Genomic DNA, 26,998 nt, shown 5'->3' with positions numbered 1-26,998 from the left:
TAAACTTATTCATAAGTTTTTATTCTCTTTGATGCTGTTGTGAATGGAATTGCTTTCTTAACGTTTTTGTCGATTGTTCACTGCTAGCGTGCAGATACACTGCTGGTGTTTGTGCGTTGGTCTTGTTTCCCGCCACTTTGCCGAAGTCTTTTAACTCCAGCAGTTTTTGTCAGTTCCGTAGCATTTGCAATTTATGAGATCTTGGTCATCTCTGAATAGAGATAGCTTTACTTTTTCCTTTCCGATTTGATGCCTTTTGTTTCTTGTTCTTGCCCGACTGCTCTGGCTGGAGCTCCAGTGCACTGTTGAATGGCAGTGGTGGAAGCGGGCGTCCTTGCCTCGTTCCTGATCTTATGGGGAAGCTTCGGTCTCGCATCGTAGCGTATGATGTTTGCTGTGGGTGTTAGTGAATGCCCATCGTCAGGTTGGGGAAGTTGCCTTCTACTCCTAGTTTGTGATTTTTATAACGAAATGGTGTTGGATTTTTGCCAACTGGTGTTTTGCCTCAGTTGAGATGATCACGTGGCTTTTCCTTCCTTCTGTTAATGCGGTGTGTGCTGCATTCACTGATTTTTCTATGTTGAACCATTCTTGCATTCCTGGCTTAGAGCCCACTTGGTCGTGGTGTCTGACCCTTTCGGATGCTGCCGGTTGGTTAGCTGCTGTCTCGTTGAGAGCTTCTCGGCCTGTGTTCATGAGGATTATCGGTCTTAGCCTTCTCTGGCTGTGGTATCACGGTTATGTTGGCCTCATAAAATAAGCCGAGAAGCGTTCTGTCCTCTTCAGCTTCTTAGAAGAAGACTTGGGGAATTCTGTGTTACTTTACATGTTTGGTAGCATTCGCCAGTAAAGCCGTCTGTTCCTGGGAATTTCTTTGCTGGGCGATCCTCAGTTACTAATTGAGCCTCCTTACTCATCACAGGCCTGTTCAGATTTTCCATTTCTTCTTGAGTCAGTTTTGGTAGTTTGTGTGTTTCTAGGAGTTTGTCTGAGTCATCTAGTTGTCCTAGGGCTCTCTTACCATCCTCGCTTCCCAGGGTCGGCGTCTTACCATCCTCACTTCCCGGGGTCTGTATCTTACCGTCCTTACTTCCTAAGGTCAGTAGCGGGGACTCTGCTCCCCCTTTTGGTCTAGCTAAAGGTGGGCTGTTTCTTTTACTTCCTGTCTCACTGGCCATGGTTTTTTTTTTTTTTAATTTTTTTTTTTCAACGTTTTTTATTTTATTTTTGGGACAGAGAGAGACAGAGCATGAACGGGGGAGGGGCAGAGAGAGAGGGAGACACAGAATCGGAAACAGGCTCCAGGCTCCGAGCCATCAGCCCAGAGCCCGACGCGGGGCTCGAACTCACGGACCGCGAGATCGTGACCTGGCTGAAGTCGGATGCTTAACCGACTGCGCCACCCAGGCGCCCCTCACTGGCCATGTTTGTTCCTTTCAGGACTTGAAGGAGGTTTTCCCCACTCGCCTCTGACTCGCCTGGTTTCCATCAGGCCCCTGTCGCCAGCCCCGGGGTCCTCGTGTAACTTGGCTTTTCTGGTGGTTTCGTGATCACTGATCACCGCTTGGAGGAATTTGATGACGACGTGCCTCTGTGTCCTTCTTGTACCTTCCTTTGTTCCTTGTGCTTGGGCTTTCTTGCGTTCTTTAGCTCTGTGGACTTCCTGTCCTCGTCCTTTGGAAAGGTCTCCTTTGGGCCGCGTCCGGTTACCCACATTTCGGGTGCCGGGACTTATCCCATGGCTCACATGTGCTCTTTTCCTTCTGAATCATTCCTGCTGCTGTGTCTCCAAGCTCCCTGGACTAGTCTTCCACTGGAGTGACCCGTGCATTTTTAGCTCAGATGTTGCTGTTTACAACCCTGAAAAGTTTGCCTGTGGTTTCCTTTTCTCTCCTTGTCTATACCTTATATTTAAAAATATGGAGTTCAGTTATATTGACTGTTTACAGTCATTCTGTGCCAAGTCTAACACCTGTGTTGGGTGGATGCTGGATGCCTGTGTATTCTTGTGAAGATCCTTCCAGCTTCCTTCGTTCAGGAACGTGGCAAAGATCCTTAGAAATGGCCCGATCTTCCAGGTGGCACTTAGATGACATGCCAGGCTGACCCAGGGCAGCACTTGTTCTAGGGCTAATCATCTCCAGCTCTGGGTCTTGGCCTTCCTGGGTGCTCTGCCTGCTACCCTGGGAGTTAGGCGCTTTGGAGCCCAGCTGGACAGGTAATTCCCTCTTGTCTCTCGTGATGGTTCAATCCTCGATCTGAGGTCTTTTCTCTCCTGTATACGCCGGTCAGGGTTCTGCTGCGTGCTTGTGGGGGCCCCCTGCACACTCCCTGCAGTGTGGAGTCTGGCTGCCGCGGTCTCCCGGCCCTCCTGGGTCTGCCTCCCCTGCCCGGGCTGTGCCGTGTCCCGGACTCCCTGAAGACGGTGAGCCGGGATGGCCACCGGGCCTGCCTCGTGCTTCCCAGCCTTCCGCTTTCCCAGCGGCGGCCCTGGCCGCGGGGTCCCGTGGCCCAGCTGTTCACCCCAGCCTGTTGTGCACCTGGCCTCCTGAGAGCACGGGGCATTTCTTCCAGAAGGTGCCGGGGAGAGTGTTTTTGGTTTAGAGCCTCCCATGACACACAGATGTGCGGGGACGCGTGCAAGAAACCACAGTTTGTGGTCTGAGGGGTGGCTTCACGCCGGGGCCTTCATCTGATCGTCCGGGGCTGGGGTCAACTTACACTTTGTGCCCAGGCCTGGTCGGGGGGTCTTCCCTGCTGCCGTTGCTGTGGTGATGGGACCTCAATCTCCTGACTGTGGCCCCAGGTCTCATCCTGGCTGCCGGATGCTAAGCAACCCACGGACCTGGCCCGCAGTCTCTGCCAGGGTGGGGGCCCGGGAGCACCCGAGGCAGCCTGGGCGGATTTGCCCTTGGGAGGGCTTGGGACGTGAGCCTTGGTCTCTGGGAACTTGGGTAGGTAGTAGGTTCTGATCCCTTTTGGGGGGCTAGCGGCCTTTGTTGTATTCATCTCCGTCTTGGTAAGGGGATTTTCACGTCTCTATAAATATTCCACTAACATCTGCAGGCTCCTCGTACGAGGAGCGGTGGCTTTTAGAAGTGGTGTGGCCTTCTGAGACTGTGTCCTGTCCCGTGTCCTCCTCTCTCCTCCACACCACAGTCCTGCCTGCTTCTCCCCTTCTTCCCACACCTGACTCTGACGGGGTTTGGTGGCCAGTTGCCGGTGTGGAGTTCGGACCGCGCGGGATCCACGCGGACGTCCCGTCCGGGGCGGCTCCAGCTTGTGCTTGTCTTCCTGACTTCAGTGAGCGGGATCCCTGACGTTAGGATCTTTGTGGTTGATCTCCCACGTCTCCGTGTCCTCGATGCCTCTGTGACTTCATGCGAGCTCTTCCCGCCACGTGGCGCTCCCCCACCCGGAGCGCTCCCCTCCTCGAACCCGGGTGGACAGGCGGCACGTTTCTGCGTCCAGCTGCGCCCAAGGTAGTGGTGTGGTTTCTCAGCAGGTGCAACTTCCCACCCGTGTGGACTCGGTTAACGTTCAGGCCCAGAGTCGGCCGACGACCGGCCCACCACGGGGCGGGGGCGGTTAGGGCGCCCCTTCCACAGGAGCCTTCTCTTGGGTCGTCACTTCTCGGCCGTCTGGGGCTCGGAGGTTGCTGGGGGTGGGGGTGGTCCTGCGGACACAGGTCCTGGGAGTCACCCCCACCCCGTGCGGGGGCAGGTGCCGCTCCTGCCACGGGGCGTGGGCTTTACGGAGACGGAACACGTAGACACACGGCTGGTTTGTTGATCTTCGGAAGGTTTTGCTCCCTGTCGCGACCTGGTCACCGGTCTGTCACTGTACCGTCGGCAGCACCCTTGACAGCAGGTGAATTGTACGGCCCCTTCCCCACCCGCGCAATCGGAAACGCCGACACTCACCGGCAGCCTGGGAATCCGGTGACGGGGAGACTGGAGGAACGTAACCCAGAAGACTGCGTCTCACGTCCGCGTGCGCGTGCGTGGAGGTGGGCGCGGAGCACGCCGCGGGCTGTGCTGGAGCTCCGGGGCCTCGGCACCACGGCGACACCGGTTCTCACGTGGCGCACTTGCGCCGTGAACAGAGCGAGGCGTAGCCTTCCCACAGAACCCGTAGGACTCGCGCATCTGTGCTTTGTCGGGAGCGAGGGTCCCAGTTCCCAGTGCAGCCGGCCGCTTTGGCTGCTGCCCAGGCTCGGCCACGTGTTGGAAACTGGCACTTCTGCCCGTGGCCACCGACCCCTCTCATGGGCAGGAAGTGCCCAGCCTGCCGTGCTACCGCACCCCCAGCTGCCATACCCGGCTGGCACCAGTGAGAAGCTGCCCCCCCCCCCCCCACCCGGCCTCGCGCGGTGCTGGACGCGCTGGGCTGGGCCGCCCCCACCCGGGGACGCAGTCCGGAGAGCTAGCTGCCCTCTCGCTCTGGGGGTGGCGAGCAGCATCCCCTCTCCCGCTCAGACAGTGAGGAGAGAGGTCGGCCGGCCGTGGGGCTGTTGGGTAGGTGTCCCGCAGGCGGTGCGCCCTTCAGCTCTTGGGCCTCTGTCCCGGCTGGTTTGTTCCCTCGTCAGCAGGGAGGGGGCGGGCCAGGTTAGGGGCAGGAGAGCAGCCCGCTGCGGTCTCTAAGCACACGTGCTTAACCACAAGGCGGAGGTACCTCTCTGCGTGCCTGTGGCCTGTGGCCGCCCGTGCACCGTGGCACTGCCGGGTGCTGCCCGCTGGGCCTTTACGCCAGGAATGTTCTGACTCCTGGTTTAGGGGACACTTCAAGCAAGTGTGAGCCCCGGTTCCTGGGCTTGATCCGTGCTGGAGTGGGGGCCTGGCTCCCAGGTGTCTGTAACTGGGCCCCGAGCTCTGCTGGCCTTTGCTGAGGTGCCCTGACACGGGCACGAGGCCCCGAGGAGACCCGGTCCCCTGGGCGATGGGCGGGTGCTTCCCGGGAGCCCAGGCCCCCACAGCCCTGGCTGCGGGCAGATCAGCGGAAACCCCAGGGCAGCACTTCCTGCTGCTGCAGAGACTGCCTTCCCTTGCCTTCCAGCACTTCCCGCCGCTGTCTGCCGTCCGCACGCGTCTGCTGGCATGCGGTACTGTGCTGGTGGCGCCTTGAGCGGGCGCCCTCCCTGCGGTTTGGGCTCAGGGCCTGCAGCTGGTGAAGAGGCGGAGAGCCCAGCCCTGCCTGAACGCAAGCCGGGACCCCGGAGCGGGACGGTGGCGACACCTCAACGCGCTCAGTAGTTCGGGGGACACAGTTCAGTGCCGCCGGTCCCTGCGAGGGCCCGCAGGTGCTGTGGCGGCCTGGGGGTGCGGTCTCTCCGGAACTCACTGTTCCTGGGGTGGGAGCCCGAAGGATTGGTAAACGTGCGCTTCGTGCCTCGAGGAGGGTGAGGACCTGTGGGTGGGGCGTGTGCGGGCACGTGGGCCACGAGCTGTGGTTTGCTATCGAAAGCAAAGGCCCGACTGGGAAGGCTGCTTCTTGGTGGATGCTGGCCTGGGCTCTGGGCCAATAAACGGATATTTTTAGTGTTGTCTTGCTGTTTGAGTAAGCAGCACACGTCCATGGTGTGAAGCAGAGAAAGGAAAGAAAAGGCGGGATGGTAGAGGTCAGCCGGCCTCCAGCCGGGCCCGCTCCTCCTCCTGGAGAATGTTGGTGTCCCCGGTGCCTTGCATAAAGACAGGCGGGCTCTGGGGCGCCCGGGTGCCTCAGCCGGTTGAGCGTCCGGCTTCGGTTCGTGTCGTGATCTCATGGCTCGTGAGTTTGAGCCCCGTGTCGGGCTCTGTGCGGACGGCACAGAGTCTGGACCCTGCTTCGGATTCTGTGTCTCCCTCTCTCTCTGCCCCTCCCCAGCTCGCACTCTGTCTCTCCTTCTCTCTCAAAAATAAATAAAGCATTTAAGACAGGCGGGCTCTGTGCAGGCCGACGTGTTCCTCACGCAGCCTGTGGCTTGAGCGTAGAGGGAACGAAGGCTCTGCCACGTGCCGTCCTTTGCTTCCGGGTGAGTCGTAGGCTATGTCTGTGGGCTGGGGACGGTGGGACCTTCGGTACCCCGGTGCTCAGCGGGCCGCCTCCAGGTCCCCATGCTCTTTGGGCTCCAGGTTTGCTGTGAAAATGCCAGGAACATTTACCTCCTTGGCCTCAACGTGCTCGCCCGCAGAACCAGAAGCAGCAACCTCGGGGCCGTGGACCGAGCGTGGCTGACCCGCGCCCCTCGGTGGCTGCGAGACGGGCACATCGGGCTTCCCCAGGGGCGCCCACCAGTCCCAGGGTGTGAGCACAGCCTGCCGGCGGCCGGGCTCCCTGGGCGTCTGAGTCGTCTGCAGCCGGCCCTGCTGCTAATTCTGCCTCTTGATGTGGACGGCGAGCCGAAGGAAGGAACGTAAATGTGTGCGTTGGCTTCAGAGGTCGGAGACGCAGAAGAGCCTCTCTGGGGGAGGCCAGTGTGGCGATGAAGCGCGGCCTGTGCGGAGGGGCTCCCTTGGGCGGTGGCAGGCCCAGGGCCTCGTCCTCATCGTGGGCGCGTGGCTCAGAGCCACATGCTGCACCTGCAGACACCCTTCCGAGCCCCGTGTGCGGGGCGGCTCGCGGAACGGCCCTCGGGGTTTTGTCGTTTGGCAAATCTCTTAGAAGATACGATCCAGTTAGCTCTGTGTTCCTTTGTCTTAAGCTGCAAATGCAGACTCTTCTCAGTGAGGCACGAAACAGGTGTTTGCAGACAGCAGTGTTAACGCATCTCCAATTGCCCCTTCTTCCGGGCCCGGGTCAGAGCAGCGTGGCTTCACCTGTTGGCTGAAAGACAAAGGATGAACACTTGTTCCCCCCGGGAGAGCCAGGGCCGGGCCTGAGGGTGGGGAAGGGTGGGGCCCTGGGGTGCTGCCGGGACGGGGCTTCGGCTGTGGCGGGCGCTGGGCCCCCGGATGGGCATTTTCCTCTCGGGCGGCCCACTTCTTGCTCAGACCTCCAGAACAGGAGGCATCGCCCCCACTCGACCGATGAGGAGATGGAGGTTGAGCCTGTGTGTGACCCGGCTGGTGCCAGCACCTCTTACCACCCTCCCACGTGAACGGGGCAGAGGGGCCCCGGCGGAGAGGCCGTGGCCTTAGAGCCAGCCAGGCTCACGGGCGGGCAGGGGGTGGAGGGCTGTTCCCCGAGGCGCCCACGGGAGCGCCGTTGACGTTCGTCGTCCGGCAACCCCTTTCAGAGCCCTACTGGTTTCCTCTTACTGATACCGATCTGTTCACTTTCTGAAATCGGGTGCTGGTGGGCAAATGCCGGACTGTGTTCTCCCTGGACGGCGTGCTTTCCCGTGTGTTCACCCTGCCTCCGCTCGCGGCCCGGAGCTGCCGTCCTGGCGGACGCCCAGCCCGCACGCTGTCCCCAAGGCTGCACGGCACTGGGCCACGCATGCCAGGGGAGCGCCAGGCGTGGACTGGCATACTGGCCACCCACACGCTCTTGTGCCCCTGCCTGCGGGCCTGGACCGTCCCCGGCGTGCCACGTCTGAGCTGGGAATTGGGTTAAGAGGTGAGCGGAGGTATACGCACGTTCAGGAGTTCCCAGGCCGGCAGGAAAACAGTCACACACACGAGTCTTAGAATTACACGGTTGAATATGGGCGGGGGCCGCCACTCCCGGTTTGGGAGGACTGCTGGAGGGGGCGGCCTCTGAGGTGGGTCTGACGGGGTCTGGGGGGGGGGGCGGTGGGGACTGAGCTGCAGACCCCTGTCGTGTGTCTCGGGAGCCGGCCACTGCGCTAGGCTGGGCACTGGCAGGTGCAGGCACTCGGAGGGCAGGCTCGGGCAGCTCTGGGGGCCTCGGCATGTGTGGGCTGTAGCGGGCGGGAGGGGGTCGAGTGGGAAGCAGTTATGAGTCAAGCTTACAAGTTAAAAGGGCCTATTTTGCTTTGAACACTATAGCATAAGTCAGCATTTCTTCCTTGCTTCCTGGAAGGTGTCCAAAAGTACCAAGAAGAATGAAAGCCAAAAAAGGCAAACCTAAATTTGGGCCAAACAGAACTGCAGCTAAAAGCCAAGCCCCTTCACGGGAGGGAGCCGGCCCTCAGCAGTGGAAATAGCAGGGGCGTGCGGGGCTGAGCCAAGAATTGCAGCCGCAGGGAAAGGGCTGGAGGGGCAGCCGCAGGGAGGGGCAGGGCACCTGTTGTGTGCGCCCTGGGACAGGTGCAGCAGGTGCAGCGGCCGGCCGTGGCGGGAGGGGCCGGTCAATGCCCACAAGGCTGAGCGTCTGTCTCTTGGACAGAGAGGAAGGGCTTGCGTTTGCTCTCAGGGGAGTGCCCGCGGCTCCCCCCCCCACCCCCGCAGAGCAAAGTCGGAAGGTGTGTGGAGGCCACACAGAGCCGCTCTGCCTGGTCAGGATTGTCCTTTCCACAGTGAAAGTCACAGTGAAAGCAAAAGTCACCTTCCTGGTGAGTAATAAAAGCAACGTCACACAATTTTGTAAAACACAGAAGTTTTGTAGCAACCCAGATGGTAGAAAAAGTTCTCAGGGGAAGAATGAACAACCTGACCTTGAGCAGAGGAGAGTCATCTGTGAACATTTTGCTGCGGGGCGTCCCCGGTCCCGGAGCCCAGGTTAAACTGGAGCTAGAGGGCCTGAGGGCCAGACCTGAACCCATGGGGCCAGAAGACCAAAACGCGCAAGGAGGTCAGGAGACAGGACCAGGCAGATGCCGTGGGTTCCGGTGGCGCACGGTTTACCATTTAATGGATGTTCTTGGGAAGGGAGAAGACGGGAGAAGACGGGAGAAGACGGGAGGGCGGTGGTGTTCACCCCATCGTGGCTGAAGACTAAAACATTTAAAGTTAACGTCACGCGGCCAAGGCACATGGAACCGAGGAAAGGTAAACCGTAAGCTGGACTCAGGTAACCCGTCAGTTAATCTTCTGCGGGAGGCGGATAGGAACCGTTGGAAACCGAAAAGCGCAGGGCTCGTGTCAAGAGTTACGAAAGCAACCACGAGAACGAAAAGTACAGACGTCTCTAAGTATCAAGAATTTCACACGAAAAAGTAAACGAGATGAATAGGCCACAGATACGTCATCGATGTTCAAAAAGCGAAAATGGGGAGAGGTTTGGGAGGAAATTGTCAAGGACGCCAGCAGCAGGAGGATTTGTTTTACTTTGTAATCCCTGGTCTATCATGCGGGTCGAGAATAAGCGATAGAAAGATAAAATCTGTTTCATGTAAAGCCCTTGACCCCCCCAAACTAAAGACCCTCTTGCTATAAAGTGCTCATAGGAAACATTCACCAAAATTCACCACATATTGATAATACAGAAACCCTTCCTAAGTTCAAATAGATGTAACCAGCACCCTTACCAGATCACGAGATGAGGAATTTGAAATGGTGACCTAAACAAACAGACAAAAAAAAAAACGATAGAAACAAAAAAAACCAACCAGAACCAAAACCTCCGTCTCCAACGATTCTTGGGTCGAAGCAGCAGTGAGATGCGGACGTACACGGAATCTAGAAAACACATCTCAGGGCCCGTGGGAAACAGAGCGGAGTTCAGAAGAAAACTCGTGGATTAAACATTTATATTATTGAACAGGAAAAAATGAATATAGACAGATTAAAGACCCAGCTCAAGAACTCAGAAAAGGAAAACAAAATAAACCCTAATAGAGCAAAAAGTAGGAATTTGTAAAGATCAAAGCAGAAGTTAGTAAGAAAGTGAAAAATGGCGGAAATAATAAATAAATCCAAATGCTCGTGCTTGGAAATAAAACCAGTAAAACGTATGAATTATTCACAGTTCTGGTAAAAAATTAATAGACACGTCACTACCCAAATGAGGACTAAGAATGATCGTGGAGTTTCTGGCCAGAAGGGGCGTGCAGGGGCCCCCTTCCGGTCTTGCTGGGGTGGCTGGCATCCCACAGACGTGCCCACACCACGGTCACGGAGCCGGGCATGTGGGGCTTGCGCCCTTGACCGCGCATGAACTTCACCTCGTTGGTAAAGGAAAATACAGGAAAGGAAAAAACCATCTAAAAAGAATAAATGTAAGTTGAATCATAGCTCAATTTAAATAAACTGAATGAATTGTTTTCTAGGAAAGCACAACCTATCAGTACTGACTCCAGAAGCGATAGAGATAGAAACGTTAAAGAAAACAGTTACAAAGTTGTCACAAAATAGCCGCTCCTGCCCTCCCCCAACAAAAAGAGACCGAAATCCTACCGGGCTGAGGCAGTTTTGGGGGAAATGCCGCTAGGCCTTCCGAACACGGACCCCGACCTGGAGCACGGACAGGGGAAGCTCTTTGGGGGCGAGCGACAACTGTGTTGTGTGGGCGTCACGTGTGCGTGCTGGGGCTCGGGCTGCCCATGCCGCCGTGTGTGCTGGGGCACGCCCGCGGTTTCCCCCTCACCGGCTGGCTGGCTTGGTTTTAGGACATGTGCTCCATAGTTGCCGAAAAGGCATTTGCCAGAAACCCCATGTTCAGTCTTCATAAAATAGGAACATATGGATGAGTTCTCAACGTAATGAAGCGCATCTATTTCAGCCAGAAACTGACATGCCGTAAGTAGGAAGATACCAGCACCAGTTCCAGCCAAGCCCCAGACGCGTCCAGGCTTCCCGGCGTGGAGGTGCGAGCCGTCCGGATGGGAGGGAGGGAGGCCCTGGCTTGTGCAGCTGACGGGATTGGGCGGAGACCGCCTCCTGACCGCACTGAGGGTGGGGAACAAAATTAAACAGAGATGTTGAGTCCTGCAAATACAAAAACAAGTCAGACGATACAAGGACACGCACGCACTTAGAACGGCAGCGGCACATCAGGGTAACCAGACGAGATCCCCCAGCACGCCTGCCCGCAGGGAGTGTGCGAGGCTGACCGCGCCCCCGGGGGCCGGGCGGGCGATCGTGTCCTCAGATGCTCTCTCTGCGGTCTGTGCATTTACTGTGGTCCCGGTGTTTTCTAAAAAGGTTTTTTTTGTTTTGCTTTGATGGTTGAGGAGGGAGGGAGGGAGAGAGAAGGCGCCCGGGAATTCTTGTGGTCAGGACGGTGGCTGGAGATCAGAAGCAGACGCGGAAGCGGGTGAGTGACAACATGGAATCGTACACCAGCGGGGCTGTCGTGCCTCGGGGTACGTGGCGCGGGCACCTCTGGGCCCTCCCGGGGGCGGTAGGTCAGCCGGGGGAGGAACCGTCTGGGGATCCGCCTGCACGCAGGGAGCCAAGAGCTGCTTTGCCTCGGCACTGACTTCACGCCGTCAGGTGGAAGCGGCGAAACCCTCTTGCGTGGGAGACGTGTCAGCAAGAGGTGGGGCGTCCACGTGGCAGAGTTCCATGAAGCCACGAACACGGAGGGGCTCTCGTGGCACTGGTTTGGAAATATCCCCAAAATAAGCTAAGTGGGGAAACCGAAGTACAAAACAGCGTGCAGCCCGTCTTCCTGTTTTTGTAACGAGAAATCGATAAGCAAGTAGGGGAAGAGACAGTTCGTACTTGCCAGTGGAGGCGTGAATCTCCAGAGCCCCGCGGCCTGGTGGCTCCCGTTGGCCGTGGGTGGCGCCTGGGTGACCGGGGTGCCTTCCGGAGGCCTCTGGGGTGCGTACCCGTCGTGTCCCGCATCTGAACCTCGGATCTGAAGGCTGCCCATGGCTCACAGCATCCAGAGCAAGGCGCAGCGGGCCTGTGACGGGTCTGGGGCCCGGACGGTGACGTCTCCAGGAAGTGTCCTGTCCTGCGGCTCCAAAGCCCGGCTTTCTCTGTGGGGCGGGCAGGTAGCCGCCGTGAGTGTGCACGCCTCCTCTGCCCAAGACATCAGCGGCCCGACGCACACGAAAAAGGAGACCGAGGGATCAGCCCAGGCTGGACTCAGGCCCCTTCTGCGCCTTTTCAGGACAGTCCTCGGGTCCAGCGAGGTCAGTGTGCCCGGTGGCCTGTTTGGCTGTGGCCTGAGGACAGACACACAGGGACCTCCGGTCACTGCATAAGTATGTGGGTGGCATCGGGTAGGAGCGGCGCGCCTGGCCAGTCAGGGGTGTGTGTGCTCCTGGGGGAGGGGTAGGAGAGGCTTTGGGACACGCCACACGTGGGACACACGGGGGACACCACTTGTCCACAGGTGTGAGCAGGCCTTGTTCCACGTGCTGGTGCCACCGAGTGGTCGCTTAGTGCCTGATCTGTGCCGGGGGACCTCAGCCCATCGGGCAGTGCTGGGCAGCCGTGTGCGGAGACCCCGATCGTCCTTTCCTCTGGGGACCTCGCCGAGGCCGCTGCAGCTCATGTCTGCTCTCTAATCTGCATTCAGCAGGATTGGGGTCACCCGCTTGTGTGGTGGCGTCACTCGCGACCTTGATGATGAGAATCAGGGCTTCCTACACACCGGGTGCCTCGGGCCTGAGAATTCCTAAATGAGCTGCCCCAGGACGACCTTTCCAGGAACAACCTGGAGAAGACGTGTTCGAGAAGAGAGCACAGCAGACTGTCCCTTCGAGCTAGGAAGGCAAAAACGTGGAGACGCTCTGCTCCCCCCGACCTGGCCCCGGGAGCTCTCGGTCACCCCAGTTCGGGGGCAGACATTTCGGCCACGCGGCCCAGAGGGTAGCGAGGCAGGGCCACAGTCAGTCTCACCCGGGCCACGTCATTCCCAGCCCGCACTGTGGTGGGCGCACCAGGAGGCCTCTCCCTGAAATCACCTGTCCTCTGGGCCTGCACGGAGAGTCACGTGGGGAGGTCGAGTGGCCTCCCTTTAGGGCATCAGCACAGGCCACCACAGGGAGAGGCCGTGTGGGGGCTGACTGCATGCAGGCCACGCCCTGCCAAGGTGGGGAGACTCCTGTCCGCCCTGCGCCCCCACCCCATCAGCCCCTGCGGCAGCGCTCCCCCACTGTCACCGTCACTGTCCCATTCAGGGTTCCCCGTGGTGGCTCGGAGCTTGAGACACCTGTCCGCTCACACCTTCTTTCTTTCTTCGGCCGACTCTGGTTGTCTCTCAAAGTAACAACCCGTCGGCCTCCGGGGAGGCTGTCCGCCCAACGTCTGGGTCTGGTGTGGCGCCCGCCCCTTGGCGAGCTCCACCTGAGTGGCGAGAGGTGGCGAGTCCTTGTTCTTGTGGTGTGCCCGCTGCCCCCTCGGCCACACCTCCCGGGAGAGCCCCGTGAGAGGTGAAGGCTGCCCTGCACCCTCCCCGGCCCTCCCGGCCCCTCTTAGGCTGGATGCCGAGAAGTCGGGGGCACTCAGCACCCCAAGGTCTGAGGTGGCCAGAAAACCGGCTGAGCACGAATATTCCCAAAGCGGAGGCTTGAGAGCCATGTCTGGACCAGAACAGACCGTCCTGGGTGCGCCTGAGGAGCCCGAGGGCAGGCTGGGGGTCGGTTCTGGGGTCCCGCGGCCCCAGCCCACCGCGACCTGCCTCCCTCTCTTGTCACATGCCTGGTTACCGAGTGCCTGCTCTGGTCCAGGAACCGGGCGCACAGCGGTCGCAGAGGCCGCCGTCGGGTGGCCGGGCGCAGAGCCACGTCTGCCGTGGTAAGCCACGTGGTCAGCCAGGCGGTGCCCCGAGGGACAGCCGGGCGTCGGGAGCGTCCCCGGCTGGGAGCTGCGTCCCGGGAAGGAGCGCGTGTCTGTTGCTGTCCCGGAGGCGGGTGCCGACGGGGAGGCTGTGTCTGCGTGGCTGGAGGGCCCGAGGTCCTGCTGCCCCGGGCCGCCGGGACATGGGGTGGCCCCGGAGACGGTGGCTCGGCCCCCGGCGCGCCCTCCCCCCAGAAGTCGGGTGCCGGATCTCGGGTGCGAGGGGCCCGAGGGGGCGGAGGTGGGCCGCGGCACCCCCGCTGACCCGCCCGTGCTCTCTCGCTCGCAGCTGGAGGTGGAGGTGAAAATGCTGCAGTGCCAGAGCGGCGCCTCCGAGCGGGGCTTCCCGGTCTCCAGGGAGGAGGTGAGCTCGCTCAGGTATGTCGGCATCGTCCTCCCTCCCCTCCCCTCCCCTCCCCTCCCCTCCCTGCCCCGCCCCAGCACGCTCCGCCCCGCCCCACCTCTGCACAGACACTCCCCTGCGTCCAGCACGCTGAGGGGGCTCGTCCAGAGCCCAAGAGACCGCCCTGTTTCGGGAGAGAGCTACGCACAGGGCACCTCGGCGTGTCCGCCAGGCCGCCTTCAGCCCGTGTGTCCGGCCAGCTCACGACGCGGCCTGTCTTCCTCAGCGTTTCTCCATTCCTCTGGACCCCGTCCCGACACTGAACACCTCCTGGTGCCGAGCGGCGGGCCGGCCCTCCTCTCGCTCCCTGGACCGGGAGAGCCGTCCAAGGAGGAGGTGTTCAGGGAGACCTGCTCCTAGCTCCCCACGGGTCCCCGAACGGGCCCCGCTGTTGCAGTTTGTTACTGGAAAGTGGCCGCTGGGCAGGCTGACGCCGTCCCCCCGGCATCCCTTGGTGCCAGGGAGTCCAGGCGTCGGCTCCGGGTCTCTGAGAGCCTGCCGTGGGCACAGGTGCAGCTGGCGGGTCAGAGAGACACACCTGGGCCCCCGCCAGGGCACTCGATGGGCGCGGACCCTGCTTCGTGCAGGGTAAGTTGGCCGGGCCCTGTTCTCTCCCCAGGGCTAGTCCCTCACCTGCGTGAGGCTGCGTTCAGGCTGTGGGCGTCCCTGCGAGAAGTGTGCCCGGGGCGGCAGCGCCCTCTGGGTCCCAGCTTTCCCCGTCGTTTCCAAAGCTTCTGTTGTGTCAGGACCTTCGCCTCAGACCTCACTGTCGCTGGGACCCACCCAGTTCCCAAGTCCCCAGTTTGTTATTCCCTGACTTGTTCAGGTACGAGTGTGGGTGTCCTGGGCGAGCGTGAGGAGGAAAGGCTGGCGAGCCTGGGCACGTCCGCTCTGACCTCCTGAATTCGCCGTTTAACGGGCATTTGGGGGACTTGCTCCCCAAATCAAGTCCGCAGGGTCAGGCCGTGGGAAGCAGGGCGGACGTGCCACTGGAGCAGGCCGCTGCCGATGCGGGGGATCCAGGGGCAGACCAGGTGCGCTGGGGGCCTGCGGGCTTCGTGGGGAGGTGGTGCGTGTGAGGACGTGACGTGGGGGGAGAGACCAGCAGGGCCCGGGGGCCAGGCCGGGTGACGTCCCGGTAAGTATGTGGCCTTGTTCCCAAGAGCGGTGGAGTCAGCAAAGCCCGCCGGGCGAAGAAGTGGTCGCATCCGTAGCATAGGAGCCCCCTGGGCTGCCCAGAGCGGGGACCTGGAAGAGGGCTCGGCGAGGGGTCAGCTGAGCGCGTACCGCGGGAGCACCCCTGTGCGGAGAAGCAGAGAGCACGCCCCTGCACCCGGCTTCCAGGCGCAGCCCCAGCCCAGCGAGGAGCACAGCTGTTGGCGTCCGAGGGTGGGCTCGTGGCCCCGGAGAGCAGGTGGGGTCTGCCCGGGTCCTGACAGTGAGTGGGCGAGGTGGGCGGCAGAGGGGCTCAGCCAAGGATGTGGTTGGGCTTTCCCGCGAGAGTGGCCTCCAGGGAGCCCCGCCAAGGGGGGGGGGGGGCGGGGGCGGTTTGCTTGGTGCCGCTCCTGAGGGGCCTGGGCTGCCGCCCCGGGTGCCCCGTACTGAGCACCGAGTGCTGGAATCGGAGGAGACGCCGCGTCCGGGCTTTGCCGTAACGCCCACCCTTCCGCTGCGGCCCGAGCTGCCCTCGGCGCCTCCCCCTAGAGATGTGGGTGTGACATCTGGGCCCCTGGCTGCTGTCCACACAACGGGGCCAGCCGCGCTCGTGTTTGCGTGGGCTGCACACTTCAGGTGGATTCCTTTTTATTTGTTTTTAAAACCGGAGTAAAAGGCTTTATCACCGATCTCTTGTCCGTCAAGATCAAAGCTGCCTGTCCCACTGCCTCATTTGGTGAGCGCAGCTGTGGGAGAAGAGCCTTCGTGGCTGATTAATAGAAATTGGGTCGGCGGTTGTGTGGACCGCTTGCCGGGACGCACTCGAGGGAGGGCTGTGGCTACGGGAGACCACACGTGACTTGATACGCTCCCCCCTGTGCCCCGTGGCGAGGGCACCTGCCGGGAGCCCCTGACCTGGGCCCTTTTCTCGGGTCCTGCCAGCCACTCAGCTGCTGGAGTACAGGTGGACCCTGCAGTTCACACCACCATTCACCCCGTGCACCCGACGCCTGTCCTCCTCCAGGCGTCCCCTTCCCGGTAAGCATTCCAGAGTTGTGTCGTGCCTGTTTCCCTTGTGTCACATGCCACCTTTACTTTCCTGGAAAGCCGCGTGCACGGGGCCACTCGAGGCCGCCCTTGGGCTGGGAAGGACTGGAGGGGAAGGCGCCAGCCCCTCTGCCCCAGCTCCTCCCGTGGGCCTCGCTGCCCGCCTCGGGGACGGTCGGAAGCCCCGGGAGGGCCCTCCCACCTTCGTGACCCGTGTTCCTCCCGCCCCTTCCTGCAGAGCTTCCCTGAGATCCCAGGGAGACGAGCGGGCTGCTCGTGGCCTGCCCTTGGCACCGTGCCCCGGTTTGCCCGCCGGCCACGAGCAGCCCATGGTCTTGAGGGACGGGGACGCGTGCTGGCAGATAGGTCTGTTATGCATGCATCCCACACGCGTTCGCACGTGATGAAGGATGGGAGGTGCAGGCGGTGTGATAAGTGCATACGTGTAGTGTTTGCACACACGTGTGCCTACAGAACATCACTCTTTAACCAGCAAACCAGGGGAACCCCGGGGGAGACATAAGCGGCGGCCTCGGGACCCTTTCAGCAGAGCAGGGCCTGGTTTTGTCTTCCCTGTTGGCACGTAGCCGCTGCAGCAAACCCTGAGCATTGTCTGGATTGAGTGGCCAGGTGGGCCGTTGTCTCTTCCGGCAGCTGCCCCACGACAGCAGTCAGGACCCTCAGTCCCCACCGGCCGTGTCCGCCGGGCCAGTGGGGAGCCACCTTCCTCTCCAGCCCTCCGAGCAGGCCGTGCCGGGTGTGTCAGCAGGGCGAGGGGAGCCGGTCTCTGTGCCCCGCTGGGTGGGGGCACCACCCACGTCTCCCTGCCCCAGAGGGAATCGGAGCCCCACCCCTCGGCATCGGAGAGCCGGGGCGAGATGGCAGGGGGGCTGCTCACCCCCTCCCGCTGACCCAGGCTCGGCAGGAAGCCCCCATGCCGACCTGTAGCAGCAGGGTGGTCCTTGCTTCCTTGTCGCTGGTGTCCGCGGAACCCCGGGGGGAGCCCAAGTTGCACCCCACTCGCTGCAGGGCCCCCCTCTGCCAGCGTCGTGTGAACGGGGCCCACGGGTCTGGGGACTTGCACCTGCCTCCCGGGCCTGGCACCGCCTCTGCACAGGGCCGCCTGCCCAAAGCAGACTCAGTAGGACGCGGGATGCGGTGGGTAAGCAGTCTGCCCTCCGCAGAGCCAGGCATCACAGCCCCAAGAGGGCGGACAGCCAGCAGGCAGCGGCGGGTGCCCAGATTATCCGACGAGGATCGCAGAGCAATCAGAAAAGTGCTTCAGCAAACAGTTACGGATCTTCTTTAAACGAGAAAACCGTAAACCTCAACAAAGAAGGAGAAATTAGTTAAAAAAAATGAAAGGGAAGAGGAGCCCAACGGAAATTTCCAGCAAAACCAAAATGAAAAGCTCACTGGCAGACTCAGCATTGGGTCGGAGACGAGAGTCGTGAGCTCAGAGGCAGACAGACAGACAGACAGACAGGGAAACAGGTTGACGGCCAAGGGACGGAGCAGAGCCACTGGGACCAGGGCCCGGAGACAAACATGCGTTTAATTGGAGCCCCAGAGGGAAGACGAAGGTGGGAGCTGGAAATTTTTCTGAAGGATTCGGTGAAGGGCGTAAACGCACAGATTTAAGAAGCTGGGCGGAACCCCACACAGTGTCAAACCGCAAAGTCACACGTGACACCTGCTAATTACTCTGAAAGTTAAAGGCGGAGCCTCGAAACCGGCAGCGTCCGCAGGGATACTGTCTCATCTGCAGACACGGATGCCAGGTCAAGTGCACCAGCATTTTTCAGGCTCCGAGAGAAACACGCAGTCAGCCAGGGGAGATCCGCTTCAGGAATGAGAAGAAAATCAAGACAAAAGTAAGAAAGTTTGTCCCTAACAGACCTGCCCTTAATGAACCGCGAAGGAATCTTCTGGATAGAAAGGCACATTAACGGAGGAAGGAGGGGAATTTCCTCTGCCGCCCTCATGTGTTGGCTGACTCGCCCCGGGTGGCTGAAAGCCCACAGGGTCGTGCGGTGGTGGTGCTCCGAGTGCACAGGGACCGGCCCGCATCCACCCCTCACCGCCGGCGCGGTCATGCCTCCGGGCCGAGGGACAGATGCGTGTTCGAGTGCCTGCGGCACCCACAAAGACAGTGGTCTCGTTTGCTGAACCCAAAACCACTGTCGGCAAATCGTAAAGGACTCCTAAAACCATCCGAGGAACCTGCCAGAAGGCAAGAAATAAGAAACGGAGGAACCGTCGGGGAGCAAATAATGCAGTGATAGACTTAAGCATGAGCAAATCCGTAATTACTTCTAATAGAAATGATCTAGATGCGCCAGTCAAGAGCTGGAGGTTGGCCGGTGGGTGAAAACACAGGACCCGACCACGTTTTGTGGACAAGAGGCTCCCTTCAAGCCCAGCGATCTAGGTGGGTTGAAAGGGAAGGATGGACGATGAGGCGCCACTCGAGCATTAATTTTTTCAGGTAGGCGTGGCCACGTTCATTAACATCAGAAGAACACACTTCAGTGCAAAGAAGGGACATTACATGGACAAAAAGGGACATCATGTGAGGATCAGTGTACCAGGAAGACGTGCTCTCCCCAAACGTGTTTGCACCCAACAGGAGAGCTTAAAGCATGAAGCGAGGTAGAGAAGGTAGAAGCCGTGGGAGAAACAGACACCCTTGCTCGCGGTCGAGGCCTCAGCACTGCTCCAAAGGCGAGACTGCCGGAAGGAACGGCACAAAGTCATGGAGGAACTCAACGTCACCGCTGACCCTCCTTTCAAGGGCGCCGGGCATTCACCAAGACAGACCGCGCCCGGGGTCGTGAACAGACTCGGAAGAATCAGTTACAGAGTACGCTCTCTGACCACAACAGACTCAAACTAGGAGTGAAGGGAAGACAGTAGGACAGTCTCTTCCCGCTTGCACATTAAGTAGCACACTTCCAGATGGCCCGCGTGTGAGAAAGGAAGTTTGGAAGGAGAAGTAAACACAAGCCAGTGGTCCCAGTGGTCGTGGAGAGGCGCGTACAAGAATCCACGAGACAGGGCTCCCTCAGTACCGTGGAAGTGGATAGCGCTCAGAGGGACAAAGTCTTTAATATCTATTTCAACTTGAGGACCTGGGGAAAGGAAGAGCAGAAATGGAAATAATAAGTAGCAGAAAGTAATGAAATTGAAGGGAGAAAAACAGCAGAGAAAATTATTGACACAAAGCATTCTTTGAAAAACAGGAATAACATTAATAAGCTCCTAGCAAAACAGACCGACATGGAAAGAGAAGGTAGTCATCCAGATCGGGAACGAGCTGAGGCGTGGCTAGATCCCGTAGCCACCTGAGGGGTATGATGGGAGTTCCATGGATGGTTTTATGCTTACTGGTTCGTTGCCTTAGCAGCGGTGGTCCACTTCCTCAAAGACCGCAGGCTTCCCAGATTCAACCACGTGAAGTAGATAATCTGCACGGTCTTAGAAGCATCAACGAATGGAATTCATAACTAAGATGCTTCCCGGGAAGATACTTCCGGGTCCACATGGTGTCTGTGGAGCATTCTAAACCCTTAAAGACTAATGTCGACTTTATGCAGTCTCTTCCAGAAATCAGAGGGGCTTGTTGGGGTTTGGGGGGAGGCGTGTGCGGGTGTCTGCGAGAGGATGGTGTGAGCGGCCTGCTGTGTTGACCCAGCTCTGCGTCTTGGCCGTGGTGGCTACACAGATGTGCACGTCCAGGCTCTCACGCAGGCTAGTGAGTGTGAGCCTCTGGGGCCGCTCCAGTGTCAGTGGTCCCGGCTTTGATAGCGAACTGTATTTGGTTCCACTTGTCCCCATCAAGGGAGACTAAGTGAAGAGCCTCCTTGTACGTGTTTGGCAAGTCCTGTGATTATTTCCTGAAAAGTTAACACACACACACACACACACACACACACACACACACACACGCACATACCTCCAAGCAATCTTCCAGCTGGAGCCCTATTTTCTCCCTGTCTCTAGAAGTGACTACTGGTCATGCCCAGTCCTGAGACTCCTGAGAAGTTTCTTGGCTTTCCCTCCACTGGCCTAGGATTGAGCTTTTGAGTTGTTTACCACTCCCCCGTCTGCTTTCCAGCTTCTAAAGGTTTTTTGATGTTGTCCCTTCCTTTATTTTCTTTGTCCCCTTGGGAGTACAAAGCTGAGGAAGAAAAGTAAGGAAAACATGGAGTCTCGTTTGAGTAAGGTTTTGGGAGACTGCACGCACATGTCTGTTGGAACCCTCAGCTGTACCTCGAGTCTTGCTGTTTTATAAACAGTGAAGCAAGCCCCTCGTTCAAACCGTGTTTCTCCGCTTGATGACATGACACTTTCCCATGTTTTAACAGACTATAAATGTTAATGCATGGTTTGTTCCAAAGTATACTTAACTAACCCACTTTTAGAGCTTGAGTTGTTTCAAATTTTCAGCCATTAAGAACAAGCCATGCAAGGGAGGCGCCTGGGTGGCTCACTCGGTTGAGGATCTGACTTCGGCTCAGGTCATGATCTCACAGCCCCTGGGTTCAAGCCCTGCGTCGGGCTCTGTGCTGACAGCTCGGAGCCTGGAGCCTGCTTCCGATTCTGTGTCTCCCTCTCTCTCTGTCCCTCCCCGGCTCAGCTCGTGCTCTGCCTCTCTCTGTCTCTCAAAAATAAATGTAAAAACAAAAACAAAAAACAGCCCACAATGGACAGGCGTTAACTGTTACTCACTTTTTGACACGCGTGCAAGCGTGTTTTCTGGGTCTCTGAAGCCTGACAGTATTCAGACTGTGGGAGTCTGCCCGCGTCTAGGATTCGGATGCACCATGGTTTTGAGAGTGAGGATGGCTCCTGGCTCTGGTAGTGGTGGTAATAATTGTGCTCAAAGCTGCTAATGCCAATGCGGTGCCTTCTGTGGGCCGGGCTCTGTCTGCACCTTGTGCCCTCTCTGCGTTAGCCTGCAGAATTCCAGAAACAGTCCACGAGCGTTTGAGAAGCCACGGTTCTACAGAGGCATGAGGAACACACAGAAGAATGTACGGTTGGACGGCTGGTGGAGTAGCAGGGTGGGGTAGTGCACTTGCCCACCAGGGCGCAGGTCTAAGACGCTGTGTTCTCTTTGGACAAGGTTGAAACAGTAATGACACCAAATAAAAGCCAGTCTGCTTTTTTATTACCACTGTGTGCCTTCACTTCTAAAGAAAGTCCACAATAAAAGTACTCCCCACACCTTCACCCCCACCAGGTGCTGTAGGCATGTTTGACAGAAGTGCACACGTGCGTGCATTCACCATCCCAATAAAATGCAGAATGTTACCAGGAGATGTTTTGTATTTCACCTTAAAAATTGTTCTATAGTAGGGGCGCCTGGGTGGCGCAGTCGGTTAGGCGTCCGACTTCAGCCAGGTCACGATCTCGCGGTCTGTGGGTTCGAGCCCCGCGTCAGGCTCTGGGCTGATGGCTCAGAGCCTGGAGCCTGTTTCCGATTCTGTGTCTCCCTCTCTCTCTGCCCCTCCCCCGTTCGTGCTCTGTCTCTCTCTGTCCCAAAAATAAAATAAATGTTGAAAAAAAAAATTAAAAAAAAAATTGTTCTATAGTAAAATTCCCCTTTTTGTGGGGTGGGGTGTTGTACAATTCCGTGATGTTTAATCACCCCCTAGTCAGAGAACCAGATGATTTCATCACCTCAAAATCCCCTTTGTAACCACGTGACAACCACATTCTCCATTTTTGTCAGTACTGGCCAAAGAATGGAATCCTATGATACGAAATCTTTTGACACTGGCTTTTCTGACTGCTGTTGCTTTCTAGTGTGTTTTAAAATCAGAAAGCATCATCTTCCAGCTTCATTGTTCTTTTTCAGGATTATTTGGACTCTTCCAGCATCTTAACCACACTAAAGTCTTCCTATCCATGAACATGGGATGCCTTCCATTTATTTTTTTTTGCCTTACCTTTTTTTTTTTTTTTTTTTTTCCTATTTCATTTGACAATGTTTAGCAGTTTTCAGTATATAAAACTTTACCTCCCTGGGTAAATTAATTCCTAAGTATTTTGTTCTTTTTGACACTGTTATAAATGGAATTGATTTCTTTTTAAGTTTATTTATTTATTTTGAGTGAAGGAGAGAGAATCCCAAGCAGGCTCCTCACTTGTCACACAGAGCCCAATGCAGGGTTGAACTCATGAACCGTGAGATCATGACCCAAGCCAAAAGTCAGGAGTCAGACGTTTAACTGACTGAGCCACCCAGGTGCCCCTGGAATTGTTTCCTTAATTTCCTTTTCAGGTTCTTAATTACTGGTAGATAGAAATATAACTGAATTTGCATATTGATTTTGTAACTTGCAGCTTCCTGAATGCATTTATTACCTCTAATGAGTGTTGGTTTTTCAGATTATTTGGGTTTTCTAGATCGTGGCAGCTGCAAATATAGATAGTTTTACTTCTTCCTTTCTAAAATGGATACCTTATATTTCTTTTTATTACTAAATGCTCTGGCTAGAACTTCTCGTAGTATATTGAGTGGAAGTGGTGAAAGCTGGCATCCTTGTTTATTTTTCTTTTGTAAGTTTATTTATTTTGAGAGAGAGGGAGAGAGAAAGAATCCCAAGCAGGCTCCACACTGTCAGCATGGGCTCGAACTCACAGACCACGAGATCATGACCTGAGCTCAAACCAGGAGTCGGGCGCTTAACCACCTGAGCTGCCCAGGTGCCCCAGCGGGCATCCCTGTCTTATTTCTGGTCTTATGGGAAAACCTTTCAACCTTGTACCATTGAGATTGGTAATAGTTCCGGGTTTTTTCAAAAATGCCCTTTTTCATGTTGAAGTTCCCCTCTCTGCTTAGTTGGTTGAGTATTGATGGATTCATCAGGTGCTTTCTCTTTCTCTACATTTGCTGAGATGATCATGTGGGTTTTTTCCCCTTCGTTATGTTAATGGGGTGTATTGCTCTGATTAATGTTCACATGTTGAGACAACCTTGCATTCCTGGTATAAATCCCACATGGTCATGGTGCTGAATTCCGTCTGCTAGTGTCTTGTTAAGGGTTTTTACCCCTCTGTTCAATAAGGGTCAGTGACCTGTAGTTTCCTTGTGGTATTTTGCCTGGCTTGTAGTATCACCATAATGCTGGTCTCTTAGAATGAATTTGGGAGAGTTTTCTTTTCTTTCACTTTTTGGAAGAATTGGGAAGGGAATTGTGTTAATTCCCTTGTGAATGTTGGGGAGAATTCACCCGTGAAGACATCTGGTCCTGCGTGTTGTTGTTGTTGTTTTGTTACCGCTTCTGTTTCCTTACCGGTTGTTGGTCAGCTCAGATTTTTGTTTCTTCCTGAGTCAGTTTTGGTAGTTTGTGAATTGCTAGGAACTTGTCTGCTTCGTCTTGCGTATCCAATCTATGTATAGTTGTCCACAGTCTTCTTTGGCAATCCTTGTTATTTCTATAAAATTAGAAGTGGGGTCTTGTCTTTCATTTCTGATTTAATAATTTGAGTCTTCTCTCTTTTTTTTTTTTTCAGTTAGTCATTTCAGCTGAAGTTTTGTTACTTTTGTTGATCTTTTCAAATAATCAACTTTTGGCTTTATTGATTTTCTCGCTCTTCTTTACTTAATTCATCTCTGTTCTAATCTTTAATATTTTCTTCCTTCGACTAGCTTTGAGTGTAATAAGCCCTTCTTTTTCTATTTGCTGAAGGCAGTTACGGTTATTGGTTTGAACTCTCTTCTTTTTTAACGTAGGCATTTATGGCTACAAATTCCTCTCTGAGCACTGCTTTCACTGTGCCCCCTAAGTGTGGGTATCTCGTGTCTTGTTTTTATTCATCTCCAAGTATTTTCTAATTTCCTTTGATTTCTTCTCTGACCTGTTGGTTAAGACTGTGTTGTTTTGTTTCCACATGTGTTTTCCATTTTTTCTTCCATTATTGATTCTTACTTCAATTCCATTGAATTAATTCCACCAAATTAATAAATCGAACGTATTAAGACTTGTTTCGTGGCCTAACACGTGGTCTCTACCGGAGGAGATCCCGTGTGCACTTGACGAGGACACGCACCCTGTGGTTGGTCTAGTTGGTTTGTAGTGTTATCCAAGTGTGCTGCTTCTGTGCTCATTTTCTGTCTGGGTGTAGTTGCTCCCTTGTGTGGCTGCGTCCCATTCTACTCCGTGGATGCACCACAGCTTTTAAAAAAAGACTGTATCCATTTACTTGTTGACGGGGATTTATGCTGTTTCCAATCTGGAGCCATCTTGACTAGAGCTGCTGTAAATAGCTGTGTGTAGATTGTGTCCCGGGGGGGGGGGGGGGGGGGCCCTCAGTCTTCCTTCCTCTGGGGTAGATACCCAGGTGTCGCATTTCTGGGTAATACCTTGGGTAATGTTTAGCTTTGGAGAATGGTCTGGCAGTTCCTTGAACAGAAATACCCACATCCTAGTCTGTGCTTGGTGTTGGTGGTATTTTTAATGCCAGCTGTCCCACAGGTGTGCAGTGTCTCATCGTAGGTTTCACGCGTGGCTCCCAAATGGGCGCTGATGTTGAACATCTGTTCATTGCTTACTTGCCATCTGCTTGTCCTCCTTGGTGAAATGTCTGTTCAGATATTTTAGCCATCTTTCACCCAGTTTTATTTTTGTTTTCTTAACTTACTTTTGAATTTTGCGAGTCCTTTATGCATTTCAGACATATTTGTCAAATGTGACTTGGAACTACCTTCTCTTAGTCTGTAGTGTGATTTTTCATCTTAATAAAACCTTTAAAAGAACAGGAATTGTACATTTTACGTTTAACTCCTTGATCCACACTCGGTTAAATTTTGTATGAGATGTGAAGTTTAGGTCAACGTTTATTTATTTTATTTTATTCTTTACCTTAAGATGTTCAGGCGTCCCTTCACTGAATTGCTTCTGTGTCCGTGTTGATCTACATGTTAGTCTCACCGCCGTTTTCCTGGTGACCACAGTCTTATGGCAAGTTTTAAATCAGGTGGTATGACTCTTCCAATTTCATTCTTCTTTTTCAAAATCATTTTAGCTATTCTAGTTCCTCTGAATTTCCAAAGAAATGCTAGGACAGTTTGGCTATATCTACAAAAATAACTCTGCTGGGAGTTGAATTGGTATTGTGTTAAGTGGACACCTTCAGTTTGGGAAGAACCGATTCTGCACCATGCTGGGTCCTCCCTCCATGAACATGGTATGCATCTCTATTTATCTAGGTCTTTTGGTTCTTACATTAGCATTTTGTACTTTCAGTATACGGGTTCTGCATATTTTAATAGATTTGGACCCAAGTATGTCTTTTTTATATCTGTTCTAAATTTTGCTTTGTTTTGTTTTTTGATCACATAGAAATGATTGACTTTTTAGTTATTCATCTTATAGCCTGCAGCCTTACTAAATTATCAGTTCTGTGAGGGTTTTTGTTTGTTTGTTTGTTTGTTTGTTTAATTGTGTTTAATTCCTTGTGGGATTTTCTACATAGATATTCTGTTGTCTGTGAACTTGGTTAGTTTTACATCTTCACCAAGAAGTATGCCTTTGGTCTCCTCCACTTACAGTTTGTGCTGATTGAGACTTCGAGTGTGACATTGCTGTGGGGTGAGGAGGGCGGATGCCTTCGCCTTGTTCCTGGTCTTGGATGTGGGGAGATGTTCAGTCTGAAGCCACTGGAAATAATGTAGGCTTTTTGTAGGTATCTTTTTTTTTTTTAGCATTTATTCATTTTTGAGGGAGACAAAGTGTGAGCAGGTGAGGGGCAGAGAGAGAGGGAGACACAGAATCTGAAGCAGCTCCAGGCTCCGAGCTGTCAACACAGAGACTGACACGGGCTCCGACTCTCAAACTGAGATCATGACTCGAACCTCAGTTGGATGCTTAACTGACTGAGGCACCCAGGCACCCCCTTTGTAGGTCTTTCATCAGGATGTAAAAGCTCGCTTCTAGTCTTGATTTGAAATGAATGGATATTGAATTTTTTCAAGTTCTGTTTTTTCTTTGAATTGATTGATACGATGTGGTTTTTCCTCTTTACACTGTCAGCATGGCAGATTATATTGATTTATTTTTCAGTATTAAACCTGCTTGCCACCCTAGGTAAACCCTCCCTGGTTATAACGTATGGTCCTTTTAATTTTTTTTTACTTTAGAGAGAGAGAGACAGAGAGAGACAGAGAATATTTAGCAGGCTCCACGCTTCCCGCAGAGCCCCACATAGGGCTCGATCCCGTTACCCTGGTACCATGACCTGAGCCTAACTCGAGTAGATCACCCAATCGACTGAGCCACGCAGGCGCCCCTAATGCATTGTCCTTTTTACATATTGCCGGATTCAACTTGCTTATTTCTTGCTGATGATTTTTGTGTCTGTACTCATGAGGGATCCTGGCCTTACATCTTTCTCGCACTGTTCTTGTCTGGTTTTTATCAGCATAATACTGACCTTGTGAAATGGGTTAGTAAGCATTCCGTCCTCTTTTGTTTTCTGGAAGGGATGTGTGGATCTGGCATTACTTCCTTTTTAAAAGTTTGCACCCAGGCAAACCATCTGAGGCTGGGTATTTCTGTTGTGTGTGGGTTGTTTTTTTTTTTTTTAATCTGTAAAAAATATTTTTATTTATTTTGAGAGAGCACAAGCAGGGGAGGGGCACAGAGAGGGGGAGAGAGAGATCCCAAGAAGGCTCAGCGCTGTCAGTGCAGAGCCCGACGCGGGGCTTGAACTCATAAACTGTGGAGATCGTGACCTGAGCCGAATCGAGGGTCAGAGGCCTGACCGACTGAGCCACCCAGGCGTCCTTGTTGCGTGTGGTTTTTCACTCACGATGTCATCCCTCCGC

At 55.4% G+C, this 26,998-nt stretch overlaps 1 protein-coding gene across 3 annotated transcripts in view; it reads left to right on the top strand.

The window, feature by feature from the left end:
- MAD1L1 (mitotic arrest deficient 1 like 1) overlaps positions 1–26,998 on the top strand; it is a 318,039-nt gene that overhangs the window by 191,668 nt on the left and 99,373 nt on the right. For 2 of the 3 annotated variants that reach the window (XM_043559540.1, XM_043559541.1), the window contains one exon: positions 13,846–13,934. In XM_043559540.1, coding sequence (XP_043415475.1) covers positions 13,846–13,934 — 89 coding nt within the window. Of the gene's footprint in view, positions 1–8,495; positions 8,499–13,845; positions 13,935–26,998 lie in introns of all 3 variants that reach the window. The other variant, XM_043559543.1, reaches the window with a different exon arrangement.

The sequence above is a fragment of the Prionailurus bengalensis genome, chromosome E3 (assembly GCF_016509475.1).
Source record: "Prionailurus bengalensis isolate Pbe53 chromosome E3, Fcat_Pben_1.1_paternal_pri, whole genome shotgun sequence".
In the NCBI taxonomy this organism is placed as follows: Eukaryota; Metazoa; Chordata; class Mammalia; order Carnivora; family Felidae; genus Prionailurus; species Prionailurus bengalensis.
Note: the sequence above shows the minus strand (reverse complement) of the source record. Positions and strands in the feature narration are given on the sequence as shown.